General features: G+C 33.4%; 2 protein-coding genes across 2 annotated transcripts in view; one reads left to right on the top strand and one right to left on the bottom strand.

The window, feature by feature from the left end:
• ric3b (RIC3 acetylcholine receptor chaperone b) overlaps positions 1 to 2,898 on the top strand; it is an 8,646-nt gene extending 5,748 nt beyond the window's left edge. The window contains exon 6 of the mRNA XM_061924346.2: positions 2,213 to 2,898. Coding sequence (XP_061780330.1) covers positions 2,213 to 2,619 — 407 coding nt within the window. The 3' untranslated portion in view covers positions 2,620 to 2,898. The remainder of the gene's footprint in view (positions 1 to 2,212) is intronic.
• Positions 2,899 to 8,144: 5,246 nt separating this feature from the next.
• LOC133571779 (small acidic protein-like) lies at positions 8,145 to 13,724 on the bottom strand. Its single transcript, XM_061924265.1, has 4 exons — positions 13,580 to 13,724; positions 11,921 to 12,022; positions 11,778 to 11,851; positions 8,145 to 8,268 (listed from the first exon to the last, which is right to left on the bottom strand). The coding sequence occupies exons 1-4, from the start codon at positions 13,631 to 13,633 to the stop codon at positions 8,145 to 8,147; spliced, it is 354 nt and encodes a 117-aa protein (XP_061780249.1). The 5' UTR covers positions 13,634 to 13,724.
• Between the last annotated feature and the right edge of the window lie 704 nt (positions 13,725 to 14,428).

Here is a 14,428-nt window from a genome sequence, read left to right as displayed (position 1 = left end):
TCGTGTTTGTTACATTTGTATTGTGTGTGTTACATTGTATTGTGTGTAATGTTTGTATCAAATGTGATATTTGTATCATATATGATATTTGTATCGTGTGTAATGTTTGTATCGTGTCTGTTACATTTGTATCGTGTGTGATGTTTGTATTGTGTGTGTTACATTTGTATCGCATGTGATGTTTGTATCGTGTGTGATGTTTGTATCATGAGTGATGTTTTCTATCGTGTGTGATGTTTGTATCGTGTGTTACATTTGTATCGTGTGTGATGTGTGTATCGTGTGTGATGTTTGTATCATGTGTGATGTTTGTATCATGTGTGTTACATTTGTATCATGTGTGATGTTTGTATCATGTGTGTTACATTTGTATCATGTGTGATATTTGTATCATGTTTGTTACATTTGTATTGTGTGTGTTACATTGTATCGTCTGTAATGTTTGTATCATATGTTTGTATCATGATATTTGTATCATGTGTGATGTTTGTATCGTGTGTGATGTTTGTATCATGTGTGATGTGTGTATCATGTGTGATGTGTGTATCAAGAGTCATGATTGCACCATGTGTGATTTGTGTATCATGTGTGATGTTTGTATCATGCGTGTTGTGTATCATGTGTAATGTTTGTATCATGAGTGATGTTTGCATCATGTGTGTTGTGTGTGTCATGCGTGATGTGTGTATCATGTGTGATTTGTGTATCATGTTGGTTTGTGTATCATGTGTGATGTTTGTATCACACCTGATGTGTATCATGTGTGATATTTGTATCATGTGTAATGTTTGTATCATGAGTGATGTTTGCATCATGCGTGATGTGTGTGTCATGTGTGATGTGTGTGTCATGTGTGATTTCTGTATCATGCGTGATGTGTGTATTATGTGTGATGTTTGTATCATGTGTGATGTTTGTATCATGCGTGATGTGTATCATGTGTAATATTTGTTTAATGAGTGATGTTTGTATCATGAGTGATGTTTGCATCATGCGTGATGTGTGTGTCATGTGTGATGTGTGTGTCATGTGTGATTTCTGTATCATGCGTGATGTGTGTATCATGTGTGATGTTTGTATCATGTGTGATGTTTGTATCATGCGTGATGTGTATCATGTGTAATGTTTGTTTAATGAGTGATGTTTGTATCATGTTTGCATCATGTGTGATGTGTGCATCATGTGTGATGTGTGTATCATGCGTGATGTGTGTATCATGCGTGATGTGTGTATCATGTGTGATGTGTGTATCATGTGTGATTTGTGTATCATGCGTGATTTGTGTATCATGCGTGATGTTTGTACCATGCGTGATGTGTGTATCATGTGTGATGTGTGTATCATGTGTGATGTGTGTATCATGTGTGATTTGTGTATCATGTTGATTTGTGTATCATGTGTGATGTGTGTATCATGTGTGATGTTTGTATCATGCGTGATGTTTGTATCATGTGTGATGTGTGTATCATGCATGATGTTTGTATCATGTGTGATGTTTGTATCATGTGTGATGTGTGTATCATGCGTGATGTGTGTATCATGTGTGATTTGTGTATCATGTGTGATTTGTGTGTCATGCGTGATGTTTGTATCATGTGTGATGTGTGTATCATGTGTGATGTGTGTATCACGTGTGATGTGTGTATCATGCATGATGTGTGTATCATGCGTGATGTGTGTATCATGTGTGATGTGTGTATCATGTGTGATGTGTGTATCATGTGTGATTTGTGTATCATGTTGATTTGTGTATCATGTGTGATGTGTGTATCATGTGTGATGTGTGTATCATGTGTGATGTTTGTATCATGTGTGATGTTTGTATCATGTGTGATGTGTGTATCATGTGTGTATCTTGTGTGATGTGTGTATCATGCGTGATGTATGTATCATGTGTGATGTTTGTATCATGTGTGATGTGTGTATCATGCGTGATGTTTGTATCATGTGTGATGTGTGTATCATGCGTGATGTGTGTATCATGTGTGATGTGTGTATCATGTGTGATGTGTGTATCGTGTGATTTGTGTATCATGTGGATTTGTGTATCATGCGGGATGTTTGTATCATGTGTGTATCATGCATGATGTTTGTATCATGCGTGATGTGTGTATCATGTGTGATGTGTGTATCATGCATGATGTTTGTATCATGTGTGATGTGTGTATCATGCGTGATGTTTGTGTCACGAGTGTGCGATGTGGTACCTCAGAGCCTGAAGAAGAGGTGATGTGGGCTGGTCCTGGCTGCTGTTGTCAACACGCTCCTCAGGACGAGGCTGCAGCTGACCTGGGGGAAGAAGACAGAAGCAGCCAGGTGGACATTGTTCCAGAAGGTTCCTCAGGTGGACATGATGCAGACCCGGACCATGCAGATGAGAGTCCAGGAAGTGACTTGAAGGAGGCTCACCTGAAGCAGGAGGATGAGGAGGAAGCAGGTGGGATCCACCTGGGCGTCCCAGACGAGGATCTGCTCGGCGTCCTGAAGGATCTGGAGCTCACCTTGAAGAAGACGTCGGCCATGGAGCAGGAGAAGGCGGACCACCTGAGCCGGCCAGGTGAGATGGACGTGGTCAGACGACGGAACAAAAGGAGAAGAAGCAAGAAGGAATCTCAGTGACTTGATACATCTGACCAACAATGGCGTCTTCCTTCTTCTCGTAACGTCATCCTGCATGAACCTCATATCTTGGGACTCCTCCTGACTGCAAAGAAAATGTGTCACTTCATGACTTGTGTCACGTCTTTTTTAGACACTTTTAAAATATATCTATGCGATAATCATTATGGACTTTAATTATAAGCGTGAAACACAAGTTTGTCTATTTACGGCAACGAATATGTCAAAGCTACGATAAAAAGGGAACGCTTATTTTGAATATAGAACAATGTGGATGGAATAAAGGTCCTTTTAAAAAGTGCACTTCTCGATTATTTGAGGTTATCAGAAGATATTTTCGCGAACTGTTGTTTTAAAAGAAAATATTAAAATGGCTGTTTTAGAAAAACCGCCATCAAATAGGAAGCGGAAAGTTTACTTTAAGCGCATGTGCAAACGGTTCGGGCAACGACGGAGAAAGCCGAGACCACCTCGCTTCGTCAATTGTGACGTAGTACGGAAAGTAGCCAATCACGAAACTAAAAAAAGATAATCCTGGACAATGCACAGTAGATCTTAGATCATTGGCGTTGCTAGGCCTATTTTAGGGGGGCTCAAGTCCCCCTAAAATATTCTTAAGCCCCCCCTAAATAATTTGGTGTTAAAAAAAAAAAAAAAAAAATTTTTTTTTTTTTAACAAATACATGCCGACATATTCATTATAAAGTGGCCCGAATATGAGTTTAATCCATTCCACTTGTTCATATAGAAAATGCCGACATCACTCAAAATCCAGTCCGCATTTTCTCTGCGACCTTGCTTGCGGTCCTTGGACTTGTTCATACAGAAAATGCCCACATCACTCAAAATCCAGTCCGCATTTTCTCTGCGACCTTGCTTGTGGTCCTGCAGGTGTACGAAGCACATTAGCACACAGCACTGCAGAACAAGAACGTGAACAGATGCAAAATGGATATAAGAAACTTTTTCAAGAAAGTAAGTATTCATCACTGCTTGTATTACAATGTATTAGCCAGGGGCGTCACTAGCTTTTAAGGACAGGGGGGGCTTAGCCCCCAGGAGATGCACAGGATGTGAGCGAACGTAGCGCACGAGCACAAAACCTTACAAACGGCTAACAAAGACTTAGAAATGATTCATTGTTATTATTATTATTTCAGTCGGTTTATTTTCAATCTGTGTTCAGTACAACAACAAACATGGGTTTGCACAGTTACATTTTGTTTACAGCATCAACAAGAAACAATGACTTGCATGATCCTTCAAGATACACTGAAACACAATGAAAGTCATGGCATTAGCCTCTATGTTATTCATTCACAACATAGAGGCTAATGCCACGACTTTCGCTCACAATACAATAATTGTTTGTTCCCAAATATTTTGAAGTTGCACCGATTACATTTTGGGCACATATGTGACTAAAATGGTTGTAAATTCAAGCCCTGGAAATATTACTTAATTACTTGAATTAAAGTAATATCTGGATCGGGATAATTTGGCTTATATATAATATATATATATTATGGCAAGTCGTTAAGGAAATTAAATATATATGGAAGTCTGAATAGAAATGAGAAACGTTTATATATACTGTAAATAACAAAGACTTAGAGTCCGTCTGCTGATCTGAAAAAGAGCCAAAGCTGTCAAAGAGCTGAGGGACCATTTTCAAATTTCAATGCTGAAACAAATAATGCAAACAATAAAATGTAACTTCCAGGGTTTGAGATTAATGTAGTCCCGTCGTCCCGGGGACGGTAAAAAAAATGCACGGGACGAAATTAAATGCTCTCCGGGACGATGGCTTTTAACCATTTTTTTTCTTTTTATGTACCGGTATTTATTCATTTTACATTTTATATTAAATGTCTTGGTTTTTCCTCCCTCTGAAAATCCTATGAAATGTTTAACAAGCCATCCTATAACAATACAACAGCTATTAATGTAACAATACAATAAAACAAATATATTTAATGATGTTTTTTTCATTATTTTAACAATAGGCTAATGCATATTACTTTATATGGATTCTACAAGAAACACAAAACTTAAAAACTAAATTATTTACAATTGCAGACACAAGGTTTCGTGCAGCTTCACTCATTGTAAAGGAAGACGGAAGTCCACGCAGGAGAAAAATTACTACAAAGATGGTGTCTGGGTTTTTCTTATATATATATATAAATACATATTAAGTCTTTCATACATATGTATATATATATCTATATCTATATATATCTATATATATAAAATAAAACAAATGGCTTTTTGATAAGCCATTTTTTATTTATTACAACGCCAAAATAGGCCGAACAACGCCAATGGTTGTAATTTTGTAGCACTTTGAGATTTGGAATCAAATGTAAAGTAGATTACAAATACAATCTATTATATAAATAAATTATATATATATATATATATATATATATATATATATATATATATATATATATATATATATATATATGTCCTTACGTAACATCACCAGAATGATTGACAATTAGGAGGACCAATAGTCAACATGATCCACCTAGAAATAAATAAAACAAATGGCTTATCGATAAGCCATTAAAAAAAAAAAAATTGTTTTAATATTTATTTATATGTATCATTATTCTCCTACTCACCTTTCCAGTAGAGGCCTCTCCCCTCTCATTTTATGTGCTCCTCTGCCCTGACTCCTACAGGTCAATAGGGGTTGTGGAGTGATTATTATTATTATCTACTGATGATAGTCATATGTGAATGAGCTCAGCTCCTGTTCTCCTCCATGTGTAAAGTGAGAAACACAGCTGATGCTCCAGAAGGAAGTAACCCCAAAGATAGCAAATGGTAAAAAAGAGTGCACATTTAACTTTACAAATAACCAGGACCTTCATGATGCATTTCAGGCTAACTAGCTAACTAAGTAGCAGCATTGTTTTAGAGTGGGAATGTAACTTTTTGTCAAACACAGACCTGGTGTAAAGTGGAGCTAATACATTGTAATACAAGCAGTGATGAATACTTACTTTCTTGAAAAAGTTTCTTATATCCATTTTGCATCCGTTCACGTTCTTGTTCTGCAGTGCTGTGTGCTAATGTGCTTCGTACACCTGCAGGACCGCAAGCAAGGTCGCAGAGAAAATGTGGACTGGATTTTGAGTGATGTGGGCATTTTCTATATGAACAAGTCCAAGGACCGTAAGCAAGGTCACAGAGAAAATACGGACTGGATTTTGAGTGATGTCGGCATTTTCTATATGAACAAGTGGAATGGATTGGATTCTTACGCACTAAAGGGGCTCTCTACCTTACGCTATGAAGTGAGGGGAAACTGAGTGAATAATGACAGGTTATATGATTATTTATTTAAACTCATATTCGGGCCACTTTATAATTAATATGTCGGCATGCATTTGTAAAAAAAAATAATAATAATTTTTTAAAACATTTTTTAACACCAAATTATTTAGGGGGGGGCTTAAGAATATTTTAGGGGGGCTTGAGCCCCCCTAAAATAGGCCTAGCAACGCCAATGCCTTATATTATTGTTAAAAATTATAAACGTGTTTCTCAATGATATTTGTTGTTAAAACTGAGCACAAGGCGGTCACCATTACAGCAGTTTAGTATACCTGTAGAGTGACCACCAGGGGACAGTCAATTATTTGTAATAAAAAGTAGTTGTGGGAATCTTTGGGCACCTCTCAATTTAATTCAGAATCGATTCTTGATTGGACAGAATTATTGTAATATATTATTTGGATTCTAAAATATGATAACACCTTTTCAAAACAGGTTAAAAAGCGCCCCTTGGCTTAAGCAATTGAGAAGACCTACAAATACTAGAAATGTATAAAAGCAACACTATTAATAATAATATCAATATTAGTTGTTTTTTATTTAATCCAAAAATGTATTATAAAAAAGTGACAAAAGTGGCCAAAACTTTTCTTAATTTTTTTTTTATACATAACTACATCAGTAGACATTTTACTACAATAAATAGGTTTACTTCTAAATTACAGTAGGCGAGGTTGTGTTTTTGCCTCATTTCTGTGAGAATCCTGCGTGTGATTGAAGCATTAAGGAGGGGGACTATTTAGGTCTGGCTGCAGTGTGCTCAAACAACCACCAGGTGGCATCAGTGTATTATCTCTTTCTCTTTCGGATCTATTCTTCATTAGCGCTTACTTCATATATACATACTGTATATATATATATATATATATATATATATATATATATATATATATATATATACAAACCATGAATTGATTACGTGGACCCCGACTTAAACAAGTTGAAAAACGTATTCGGGTGTTACCATTTAGTGGTCAATTGTACGGAATATGTACTAAACTGTCCAATCTACTAATAAAAGTTTCAATCAATCAATCAATCAAAAAAAAGTTTCAATCAAAGGGCTGTGAATATCTTTGGGCTACACAATTCGAATCGATTCTCTGGGGAAACAATTCGATTTAAAATTGATTCTCGATTCATAATCAATACTTTTTTCATAACATTGGGTGCCAATTCTATGATTAACTACATTCCTCCATAAAATAAACCGTTCTGGTCAAATTCTGTATTACTTAAAAGAAAACTGTTTTGTTTTGTTTAGTAAAATTCTACCCAAATAATTAATAAAGTCAAATAAAAATAAGGCAACAAGAGAAGTAGCCAACATTTCTCTTTTCTAAAGTAAATCTGTACAGCAGATATAGATCATCTACATCAACAATATGATTTGCCTGAGTGGCTGGACAGGACAGCTTAAAAAAACAAAAAAAACATGTTTAAAAAAATAAATCGATTTTTGAAGTTTTCAAAATTGATTAAGAATCGTTATAAAGAAAAATTGCGATTCATTCAACAATTGTTTTTTCTACACCCTATACACACTCACGTGTGTATATATATATATATATATATATATATATATATATATATATATATACACACACACATATACATACATATATACACACACATATACATACATATATACACATATATACATACATCTATATATACACATATACATCATATACATACATATATATACATATATATATATATATATATATATTCACAGTGTATATATATATATATATATATATATATATATATATACACACACAGTATATATAAATAACATTGAAAAATGTGAAAAAGCTATGACTTGACAGGGGACATTTTGTAATTGTGGTTACATTTAGAGCACTCACTCTCTCTGTTCGGGAATTCTTTCTGGTTCGGATAACAAACTTTGCGCTCTGCGTCTTTGGACTCGCTGCTTTTGCCGGGCGTCGCCCAAGGCTTTGGCATCCGACCCTCTGCTGGCGGTACGTCGGGTGACAGACACTGCAAATAAAGATCATGAATCCGATCCTCGCTCGGGATTGTGTGCTGCTCCCTCACCTTCCTCGCCGCCATCTTTAATCCAGCAGGTGAAATCTGCTGTCGGCCGTTAGTTTGTACTTCTTCCATTTCCGGAAGATGGCACCGACCGTGGTCTCTTTCTCACCGAGCTTCTAGCTGACGGTTTTGTAGCCCATCCCGATCTTGTGCAGGTCTACAATCTTGTCCCTCAGGTCTTTTGACAGCTCTTTGGTCTTGCCCGTAGTGGTGGAGAGGTTTGCATGGAAGAGACTGTTTCTGTGACAAATTATGGTCTGTTCATATCTTTGGTAAGCATATTCAAATCAATCATTGTTATTTCCTCTGCAAGGGAATGTAAACAAATACATCAAATAAAGCAAGTTTTTATATTGTACGCATTTTCTATAAAGGTTCATTTGTTTTTTTTTGCGTTTGAATTTTGTCAACTAATTTTTTTGTCTATGTAAAAATTCAGTGTAGTAAATCAATTCAGTGCAGAAATACTGATTTCTTAATAAAAAGCAGCAATAAAAAAATAAAAAAATTAATAAATAAATAAAAATACAGAGCAGAAATACTGGTTGTTTAAAAAAAAAAAATCAGTGCAGAAATATTGGTTATTTAAAACAAGCAACCAATATTTCTGCATTGAATTTTCTGCACTGAAAGTTTTTACACTGTTTTTTTTTTACACAAATTTTGCTCAGACATTTTTTATTCAATTAAATTGTCAGTATGATTTGAAGTAAAAAAACAAACAAAAAAAACAATCAGTTTGTTAAATAGAGTGTTTAAAAATTGGGTGTAAAAAGTGCAGAAATACTGATCTTTTAAAAAAGCAACAAATTAAAAAAAAAAAAAATTAATAAATAAAAACAACCAATATTTCTGCACCGAATTTTTTTACACAAAATATTTTTTACAATTATTTTTTCACACTGAATTTTAAAATACTGTGTTGGAGAAATTGTTTAAACAAATTTTGCTCACAAATTTGTATTCAATTAAATTGTCAGCATAATTTGAAGTAAAAAAAAAAAAGGTTCACAAAATCCAAACACAAAAAAAACAATCTGTTAAAATATAGTGTAAAAAATTCAGTGCAGAAATATTGGTTTCTTAATAACAAACAACAACAAAATAATAAATACATTAAAATTCAATGCAGAAATATTGGTTGTGTGTTTAAAGCAACCAATATTTCTGCACTGAATTTTTTTTACACTCAATTTTTCATACACTGAAATTTTTACACACTGAATTTTAAAACAGTGTTTTAAGAAACTGCATTTTTTTTAAACAAATTTTGGTCACAAATTTTTATTTAATGAAATTGTCAGTACAATCTGATGTAAAAAAGAATTCAAATGCAAAAAATTCAGTTACATAAATTTAGTGTCCAAAAAAGCTTTCGTGATAAAAACACTAATTAGCTTCCATAATTGTCCCACCAAAATCACAGTAACTTTTATTACCAATAACCGTTTTTTTTTTTTTTTTTTTTTACCAGGGTAGAATACTTACGTGTGGTTTGTGTTCCGGGAAATGTATTCAAATCAAACTGACGACATATAGGGTGGTGGTGATTTTCTACACAGTCAGGTAGATAAACACAGTATTAATATTACTCATTTTAAACAAAAAAATAAATGTTTTTGTTGAAATGCAAGTATTTATTAACACATCTGGTTCAGTTAGCGAAAAAAAAATCTCTAATATTTTAACAATGTGGAAAAAAAATACACATAATTAATTAGAATAAAATGTATTAATGAATACAAAAAGTATAAATACAACTACAACTGAAACATAATAATTAAAAACAAATGTATTTCTATATTTTTAAATTCATAATTTAAGTCAAAATATTATACATAAAAAGGTTAAAAATCACTATAACTTAACCAGATAAACGTCGTTAAATTAGGTCCAAATATTGTACGTAAAAATCCTAATATTTACCAAATAAATGTCTTAATTTATGTTAAAATATTGTACATAACATTGTTAAAAATCCCCATAATTAACCAAATAAACCTTTCTAATTGAAGTCAAAATGTTGACATAGAAATGATAGAAAAAAAACACCGTTATTAACCAAATAAACTTCTTAAATTAAATTAAAAATATTGTACATAAAAAAGGTAAAACAATACTATTATTAACCAAATAAACATCCTAAATTATATTAAAATACTGTACATAAAAATGTAAAAAAAAAAAAAAAAAAAAATCACCATTATTAACCAAATAATTATCTTAATTTGTCTCAAAATATTGTACATAAACATGTAAAAATCACTGTATTTATGTCAAAATGATCTAAATAAACATGTTTTATTTAAGTTAAAAAATTGCTACATAAAAATGTGGAAATCACGATTACTAACGAAATAAACATCTTAATTTAAGTCAAGTAATGGGGACTACTTGCTAATTATGGTATATTTAATTTTTTCATGTTCATGAATATCCAGTGTCCATTTTAAATGAATAAATACTAAAGTTATTGCACACAAAATGTTTATAATCACTCACTACTGCGACATCACAAGTTAGAATATTTCTCACCTATGTCTCGAATTTTAACAATATGGAAAAAAAATACACAAATAATAATATAGAATAAAATGTATTAATGAATGAAAAAAACATAAATAACTACAATAAAAATTAGGACATAAAAATGTGAGAACAAAATTGTACTACTATACAGGAAGTTTACTGTAACAAAATCAAAATAAATACATGAAGTAGAAAATAAATATATATTTATATATTTTTGTATGTAAACATATATATTTTTTTTTAATTAAAAAAATATGTTTCCTTTAACTGCTCCCAACTGGTTGTCGGTTGTCATCATTCACTTAAAAGAGCCGTTCAAAACAATCGATTCATCTGTGAACATCAACTCTCTACATCAGTGGTGTCAAACTCATTTTTAGATCGGGGGCCACTTAGAGTAAAATCTACTCCCAATTGGGCCGGACTGGTAAAATCACGGCAAGACAACTTAAAAATAAAGACAACTTCAGATTGTTTTCTTTGTTTAAAAATAGAACAAGCACATTCTGAAATTGTACAAATCATAATGTTACTTTTTTTTTTTACACTTACATGATGCGGTTAATAGCATTCTATTTTTATTTGTCGTTATTTATATTTTCTAAATAAATTATGTGATAATGTTCATCAGTCAACTCATTGGTGTTAATTTTCAATCTATCAGGATAAAAAAATTATAGCAAAATCAAATTACAGAATGTAATTTTTGCAGTTTGATCATTTTCCTCGAGTGATGTACTAACTTCATGTGGTTTATTTTGTACATATGAATCATCATCTACAAAGATACAAAGAATTGCTATTGCGACATCCAGCGGACACATTTAGAACAGCTATTTATTTCATTCAAAAATTGTAGGTTAATTTTTATACTTAGCAAACTCATCCAGCGGGCCGGATAGAACCGGTTTGCGGGCCGCAGGTTTGACACCAATGCTCTACATTCTACATTTCATCTCTACAGATGGTGGAAATGTATCTTGCAAAAACGAGATAAACACACCTGCTTAAAAATAGCCAGTGTGCAAAAATGTGACAGACAGTAGCACACAGTTCTCCCCGCAAACGTTCCTGGGCTTTTGAGGGCAAACTTGGGCTGTGGGGGAAAAACTTTTTTACCCGGGTAATTTCGATGGAATGGCAGTTTTTTTCCCCCCTCTAAACCCCAAGTAAGTAAAAAAGTTACTGCGGTTAAAAAAGGATCTTATTTTGCTTACTGCTGCAGAAATGTGGCGTTGACTTGTGGCGTTGACTTGTGGTTTACGACGACCAGGCGTCCCGCGTGTTCTTTCTAAGAAGGAGGACACAAACATGTATTCACAAATAGTGGTAGTTCAAATGAGAGCAACTTTAGGCCCACCTTGGAGGCTCCCATCAGTCGTAAAAATGTCCGCCTTCTCTCGTCACTTCCTGGGTCAGCTGAATCCCACCCCTGCAGGTCACTCACCTGGCACACCTGTCTCTTCACACAGAAAACTAACATCACTAACTACAAAATAATGTAAATAAATATTATAGGGCTGTCAAAAATAACAAGTTAACTCATGTGATTAATCACAAAAAAATGATTAATCCCGCAGTTTATTTCCTGAAATCTTTTTTTTTTTTTTGCATGAATTTATTTTCAGCTCCTATACCTTAACATTGAATGGTTCCCTGAAAGGCAGCGTGGGTTTCATATAAGGTGACTGATCAGGTCGATGCATATGCATACACAAAATATACTTCAAAATAAACTTTAGATACCGGTTTTTGAGCAATTAAATTAGGTGCATTTAACTAACAATTTGTTTTTAATTGTAATGAAATCGCATTTGTGTGGAAATATTGGGGTCTTTTTTAAAGGTTAATTTAAGCAAGAAATTTACTGCGATTAATCGGATTAACAATATTAACTAGATGAGGCAATTTCCAAAGGAATTGCATGTGAATGCTCTAATGCTGAAGGTGAAGAGAAATGCTGATATAATGTAGTATGAATGTAAGAATAGTTTGAATTTCCTGGAAAACCGGAATGCGGTTTGAAACTTGGGAAATTGTTAGTTTGAATGTCCACGATGAGTGGAATGTGTTGATGTTGGAATGGTTTGAATGTAGGAGTTGTGAAACTTTAAAAAAATGTCCTATTCATTTCAATGGGAATTTAATGAAAATTTGGGTATTCCGCAAATAGAGGATTTTTTATGAAAATGGTCAAAAAAATATGTAATGTTCTGAATGAGTAGTGGTGTTAGAATTTTTCAAAACGGTCGAGAAATGTTGAAGTAGTAACATTTTTATAATTCAGAAATGGTATTACGGCATTCCTAGAATTTCGGGAAAACCGGGATTTTTTCCAGTTCAAAAAACAACTTTGTTTTTTATCCTGATTAAGAGAATTTTTTTGACGGTAGAACGGTTGAAGTGGTTTGAAAAATGTGGGAGGAGTAGTCGACAGAAAAAAGGGTGAAAATAGGGTTTGGAAAACTAAGAATTATGGGAATTCCTGGATTTATTTTTTTTTATCTTGGAAAAATGATAGTTTGAATGTCCTGGATGAATGGAATATGTTGAAGGTGGAATGATTTGAATCGGTTGAAAAATGTCAAAACGGTTGAAGTTTGAAAAATGGCCAATTCATTTTGAATGGGAAAAATGTCCCGGAAAACCTGGAATTCTGGGAAATTTTGGAATTTGTCAAAGGAAAGCCCGCGATTCCTGAATAGGCTGAACAGTTGGAATCGGATGAAAAATGTGGAAGGTAGAGCACGCCAAAATCTGGAGAAGAAGTAGAAGAATAAATAGATTAATTTTGGTGCAGGTCTAATACATGACCAGGGACACCAAAGGCAACATTTATTATGCTAGCTCCAATATGTGTAGGTATTCTGCATTCATTACTTAATTATGTATTAAATTGTATTTATTTTGTTAAATGTAGAGTATTTATGAACGATGTATTAAATATTAGCCAACGAGCTAACAGAAAGCTAGCCGTTGCCGAACTGCTTCTATTTGATGATTTCAAACATTGACTCACTTCACTTGGAGACAGAGGTCGTTTAGTTCCGTGTTTTTCGTATGGCAAACTCATTTTTTTAAGTTTCAACTTTTGAATGTTTACATAAATAATAACAATACTAATATCGACAATTATTAGCAGTGATTTGTTTGTTCATTTCCGGGGTCATCTTCTTCTACGGTTGAGGTGCGGGCGGTGCCTTCGATAAGTTCTCTGCTGCCGCTGGCGGTTGGGTTGTGTGACTGCACGCTAAACAAAACCGAGTGAATGCTGGTTATGATAACCCATTTTTAGTCGGAAAATATACAATAAAAAAAAAAATATTATAATAATATAGTTACATCTATTGACTAATTTTATATTTTCTCGCTTGGATAGTGAAACTAACTAAGCACATGGAGGTCACAGTAGTTTATTATACTTAGGTGTCATACCATCAAACTACCGCAGGGTGGCAGCAGATTAAGCGTAATAATTAAAATATGAAGCATAAACCAATTATTTATCAGTTCTGCGTTTTAAAAAAATATATTCTGAGTATCATACTCATATTACATTGGACACTTGCGGCCGATTTAAAAAAAATGGATAATAAAGTCATTATAATCATTATTACTCTTCGATGATTGCCCACTGTAGATGACCACATTTGGTTCCTTGTCCATGAAGTAAGATTTACTTTTTAAATCGCATTTTTTTAAATGAACAACTTCAATTCATCAAAGCCTGTTTTTGACACCGAAAACATACCCGCACTGTAAATTATAACTTTCGAAATTTATAGAATAAAAAGTCATAATATTGAGATAAGAGAGCCGAAATAATGAAATAGGAAAGTCAAAATTAGGAGATTAAAAAAGTAATAAT

Source organism: Nerophis lumbriciformis, linkage group LG29 (genome assembly GCF_033978685.3).
Source record: "Nerophis lumbriciformis linkage group LG29, RoL_Nlum_v2.1, whole genome shotgun sequence".
In the NCBI taxonomy this organism is placed as follows: domain Eukaryota; kingdom Metazoa; phylum Chordata; class Actinopteri; order Syngnathiformes; family Syngnathidae; genus Nerophis; species Nerophis lumbriciformis.
The sequence above is the reverse complement of the archived record's forward strand: the minus strand, read 5'-3'. Positions and strand labels throughout refer to the sequence as shown.